The 5430-nt window shown below is 49.9% G+C and overlaps 2 protein-coding genes across 2 annotated transcripts; both read left to right on the top strand.

Moving 5' to 3' along the window:
- Positions 1–274: 274 nt before the first annotated feature.
- Positions 275–899, top strand: J4E90_009657 (uncharacterized protein; the record flags this gene model as incomplete). Its single annotated transcript, XM_051439176.1, has 3 exons — positions 275–468; positions 627–756; positions 819–899. 3 exons carry the CDS (start codon positions 275–277, stop codon positions 897–899), a joined length of 405 nt encoding a protein of 134 aa, XP_051286780.1.
- A 730-nt stretch (positions 900–1629) lies between these two features.
- Positions 1630–5094, top strand: J4E90_009658 (uncharacterized protein; the record flags this gene model as incomplete). Its single annotated transcript, XM_051439177.1, has 2 exons — positions 1630–1978; positions 3065–5094. The coding sequence occupies 2 exons, from the start codon at positions 1630–1632 to the stop codon at positions 5092–5094; spliced, it is 2379 nt and encodes a 792-aa protein (XP_051286781.1).
- Between the last annotated feature and the right edge of the window lie 336 nt (positions 5095–5430).

Genomic DNA, 5430 nt, shown 5'->3' on the forward strand with positions numbered 1-5430 from the left:
TCGAGTATCTGCCACGGAGAAGCCACCGACACAGGCTCCATGATACACATGCAAGATATCTTGCTTACCCACCGACCTCTCCACAGTAGTCTTGGACGGTGCTGGCCGCGTCCACAGAACCAAGGTTCCCAGGTGCCAAGCGCTGCCCCTCCCCCACCACCCAGCGGCAGCTTCCCCTTCCAGCCAGCTTCCAGCCGCGGGCCTGCCACACTCATCTACGTCACCGATCACGCACTACCCGCTTGCTACAACGCCTAGCCCTACATAACCAGCCATGTCTTCAACCCCCTCTATCGCCGAACTGCAAGCCTACTCTGAGGAGATACAAGCCCTTTACAAGAAACTTCCCAACCTCCGCGACCTGCCCGACAACAAAGTCAACGAGACAGCCGTACTCGAACAGGACGTCAAGAACCTCGACGTGAAGGAACAGTCCCTTGAAGACAAAGTAGACGCCTACGTTAAAGGGTTCCTTTATATCGGCGGACCGAAACCTCGACGACAGAAGCAATCAGTCACCACATCGACCTAAACAAACATGCCGGACCACCCAATTGAGCAGGGCGCCGCTGGCAGTACGTAACAACCTTCTCTTCCCATTCACCACACCATCCAGCCCGCTCAAGCCATAACTTACGCGTCATCTCCACAGGCCTCACCGACAAGATCGCAAAGGAGTCCTCCGACTCAACCGCATCCTCGCACGACAACCACGCCGAGGGCGGAAACCTACACGCTTCAGCTCACAATTCCAAGGTATGCTATTCGCGTGCCGTTGTTATACACATGGATCGGAACGGAAGCTAATACATTTATAGGGCCCAGCCATTCCGGACAACATGCCCAAGGCGGAGAGCAAGGAGGACCTCAAGAAGAGGGCTGAGGAGTTGAACAAATAGAGTGGTTGAGGAACACACGTGTGCGGTGGATATACACATCATATTCTAGGAAACAGTGAAGAGCAGCTTATAGCATGCGGAATATACCTTCAATTTCAGCACACGCTCTTGTCGCTCTGGTGTTGCATCTGCTTTCGTCTTTCTTCTTCGTGGTTCGTACTTGCGATCTGTGCCGGCTGCGGTTTGGGAGCTCCTCCCAGGGTCGAGTCATGCCGAACCATGCCAATGTGCGATAGTGCCTATGACGTCACCCCGTCTAACTAAAATGATGAATTCGAAGACCAGACGACTCCGATCGTTTGCCCAAATGTTGTGTTTTCGTCTCAACTCATCTATCCTGGATCGCATCGTTCTTGTTCGCAGCCTTGCATTGCTAATGGCGACCAATCTCTCATTTAGGAACTGGGTCCCGAGGGCGCGGCTGAGATGCGCAGCCATACTCAGCCTGGTGCGCAGCATCTAGGCAGCTTTACAAGCTGCGTGCTGACATGGCAGCCTCCTTTTGTCTTTTCATTCTTCACGTCCTCACTCACGTTAGACGCCACTCTATATCTTCCTGATCCTCCAACTGTATGACTTTGGATTGAGCTACATCGCGACCCCAACCACACCCCTGTTCATATTACTGTAATGTTCATCTCTTGATCACGCTTTGGTCTCACAACAACTTCGCCGTTTAACCTCAGCTCTGGTTCAAAACTCTCTGTTCTGCAGGTTTCAGGCAACGGCCATGTCTAAAGCTGTAGCTAGAGCTGGATCGCTCAGTCCCGAGGTTCGCCTCGCTCAAGCTGTCTCCGAATTCGAAGCCGACCTGCCCAGCGAAGAGACGTCTGCGTTTCGCGCGCTGCAGGCGCAGGCGATTCTAGCGACACCTTCTCCGTGCGATGTCATGCGACTGACTGCCGAATTTGACCGTCGCATGTCGAAGAAATTCGGCAGTCGATGCTTTGGCCCGCGCTTCACCTACTTCCTTCAAGCGGTACAGCAATTCGCTGCACTTGGTGACGTCGTTGTTGGAGGCTCGCAAAATCTGATTGCATGTGGTGTGTGGTCACTGGTACGCATGTCGTTGTTAGTCAGTAAATGCTGTTTTCTCCATTTTCCGGATCAATTACTGAGAGTGTCCAGTCGTTTGTCAGCGTGTCGAACCACGTAGAAAAGCTATCATCGATATTCATGGACATTGGCCGTTCTTGCCCACGCCATCAGCAGATTGCCGTACTCTATCCGCTCTCAACGAATCTGCAGGCGTACGTCCTAGAATATTTCACCGTGGCCGTTTGTCTATGTCGTCATTTGTTTAGGTTCGGAAGGAAATCAGCCCTTCAGCAATTCACATCATCCCTAAGCGATGGGGACCTGAAAGCATTTCAGTCTGACCTCGAGAAGTGGGCACATTCGATTGCACAAGAGATGCGACTGAGTGAAGCTCAAGAGAGTTCTGTTGCTAGGGCTTTAACCAGAGTAATGTTTGACTCTGCATCGTACCAACAGAAACTTGCCGCGAAGAAGCGAGTGCTCGACTTCTGTTCCACGTATAACTACGAGACAGTTTGGAAGCAGACAAGGAAGGCTGGAAACACTTCGCTTCATACCCGTTCCGCCGAATATAGAGAGTGGAGGTATCACGCGCATCCCTGCACACTAGTATTCACTGGAAAGCTAGGATCAGGGAAATCGGTGTTGCTAGCCAATATCGTGGACGATCTCAGCCTCTCAGCCGAAAAGGATGCACCCTTGGTAGCATACTTCTTCTGCAGGCACGATTTACCGGAAAGTCTGCAAGCACGCACTATTTTGGGCTCACTGGCGTGGCAAATGCTGCGGAGTGTTTCTGACTTCGACACAGCTTCAGGCATGTGCGAAGACAATCACACCACTGGAAACATTGATACGATACTGCGGATGCTCCTCCAAGCCTACCCTCATAGTCATAAAACATTCTTCGTAATAGACGGATTAGACGAATGCCATGACGAGGAAAGGGCAACGCTAGTACGAGCAGTTCGGGACATTCAGTCAAAGCTAAAGGTCTTTGTTTGTGCCTCTTTCCGTGTAGAGCCAAACAAGAGTCAGTAACGTACCTGTACAAACTGCATGCGAGGCGACTACTGACCTTCCAATTCCATCTTTAGGTCTACAATCAATCACACGTCGCCTCCTAGATGCTCGCACGGTTTCATTACCCGAAAGCAACCCAGACATCGAGACCTTCATCGAAGCAGAACTCTATCGATGTCTTGATCAAGATCTTCTCAACATCGGAGACTCTACTCTCATAATCGATATCCAAGACACGCTCCTTCAGGGGTCGCAAGGAATGTTCCTCTGGGCGGCTCTTCAGATCCAGTCATTGTGTAGTATGAAGACAGATCACGCGATCCGCGAAGCATTGAAAGATCTGCCAAGAGACCTTGCACAAACCTTTTCCCGCATCTTACACAAATCAGGAGCCTCGGATCCGTCGCTCCAAGCAAAGATACTGGAGGTCGTATTGGCAGCTTGCCGACCTCTGACGACTGAGGAGTTGAGAGAAGCCTTAAGCGTCGATCCCGGACATGCAGTATGGGATCCGTCTAAGATGTTGAACGATGTGCAGTCAGCCCTAGCCTGCTGCGGATGTCTTCTTACTGTCGATGAGGAAGAGTCGACTGTCCGAGTCATACATCACAGCGTCAAGCAATACATTCTTCATGGTCTTGACGACGTGAAGTACATGGGCTTCTCTGTTGGAAGAGCACACGGAACGTTGGCGGATATCATTGTTACCTATCTTGGGTACGGTGTTTTCGAAACCCAACTTGAGAGAAACAATGCCCGTCCGATCTTAGCACAAGCAGTGCCTTCTACGGTCATGCGAAACACCATGGGCGGCTCGAGCTCCGCTCGGCAACTTGCTATGAAGCTTCTCAAGTCCAAGAAGCAACCCGCGTTTGACTTGAGCAAGACGGTTGCTGAAGCTCGTGGGCATTCGTACTCTGAACCCCAGGACGGATTCAAATTCTTTGGTTATGCGACGACCAATTGGCAGAATCATATTCCATACGTTACAAGTCGAGCTGATGCTATCTGCGAGCTTGCAACTACGCTAATTCGGAGTCGATCCTCGGAGCTGGAAACGACGAATGCAGATTCTAATTTGTATTGGAGCTTCGCTGCCACCACGCATCAAGACACAAGAGTTCTCGAATTGCTGATGCTGCAATCTATGAAGATAAAGCAGTGCGCAATAAAGACATTGGAGTTCCAAGTGGAGACCGAAGTATTCAATAGCCTGCATACACAAATATCGAGGTCAGGACGGACTGGGATAGACACAGTAATAGTATCGAAGACCGGTGACAAGGACACTATCGAAGTACTCCTGAACGCCGGGGTTGATGCCAATAGCAATAACGACGGGGCAACGCCGATAATCGTTCTGGCAGCGAGCAATAGAGACGAAAACATGATTAAGTTCCTACTCAGCTTCAGCACGGTTGACGTCAATGCGGGCGACAGTTCCGGGGCCACCGCAATGAGAAAGGCCGTAGAGCAGGAAACCGAACAAATCGTCAAGCTCCTTCTCAGCTCTGACAAGATGGATGTCAACGTGAAAGACGATGTTGGGAATACTGCATTGCTGCAGGCCATCGACACTGGAAATGAGCGCATTGTGAAGCTACTGATCAACAACGATAAGGTTGCCATCAACGCGCAAAACAGCGCTGGGGGCACAGGACTACTCAAAGCTGTGAAATATGGAGATGAGAAGATCGTCAGACTGCTACTGGCTATTCGCAACATTGACGTCAATGCGAGAGACATAGATGGGAAGACTGCATTAATGCACGCGGCGTGTAAGAGGAACAAGGACATGATGAAGCTACTGCTTGGAAGCAAGGGCGTCGATGTTAACATCAAGGATGATACTGGAAGAACTACATTACTGGATGTAGCAAGTAAAGGATACAGCGACGTAGTCAAGCTGATGCTGACAAGCAAAAACATCGAAGTCAACACAGCGGACAATACAGGGTGGACGCCACTGATGTATGCAGCATTCCACGGAGAGATAGAAGTGGTCCGGTTGCTTCTTACTAGTCGCAAGATAGACGTTAATGTGAAGGGGCAATATCACGTTACGGCGTTGACTTTGGCGGTAAGTAAGAGTCATCAACATGTTGTTGAGCTGCTGGTACTTTCACGCCACTAGGGTTAGCTACAATTCATATCGCACGTTGCCGAATGCGTACTACTAAATCCTAATAAACTGATAGTCTCCAAGTCAACGTGGACGTCCAGCTTGACCGTTTACTTAATAATATGTTTGTTGAATGCATGCGATACCGATGGTATTGCCGAATACATACTTCAAAAACTTTATAAACTAGTAGTCTCTACGTTAACGTAGACGTCTAGCTTAGCCGTAATGTTAATAGTATGTTTGTAGAATGCATGCAACACGGATGGTAGCTACCTCTATTAGTAGCAAAAGGCAACAGCAGGGGCTTAAGCAGCTTGCAACAAGCATAAATTGAGCTGCATCTCG

The sequence above is a fragment of the Alternaria incomplexa genome, assembly GCF_024043165.1.
Source record: "Alternaria incomplexa strain BMP 0042 chromosome Unknown scaffold_17, whole genome shotgun sequence".
Classification (NCBI taxonomy): Eukaryota; Fungi; Ascomycota; class Dothideomycetes; order Pleosporales; family Pleosporaceae; genus Alternaria; species Alternaria incomplexa.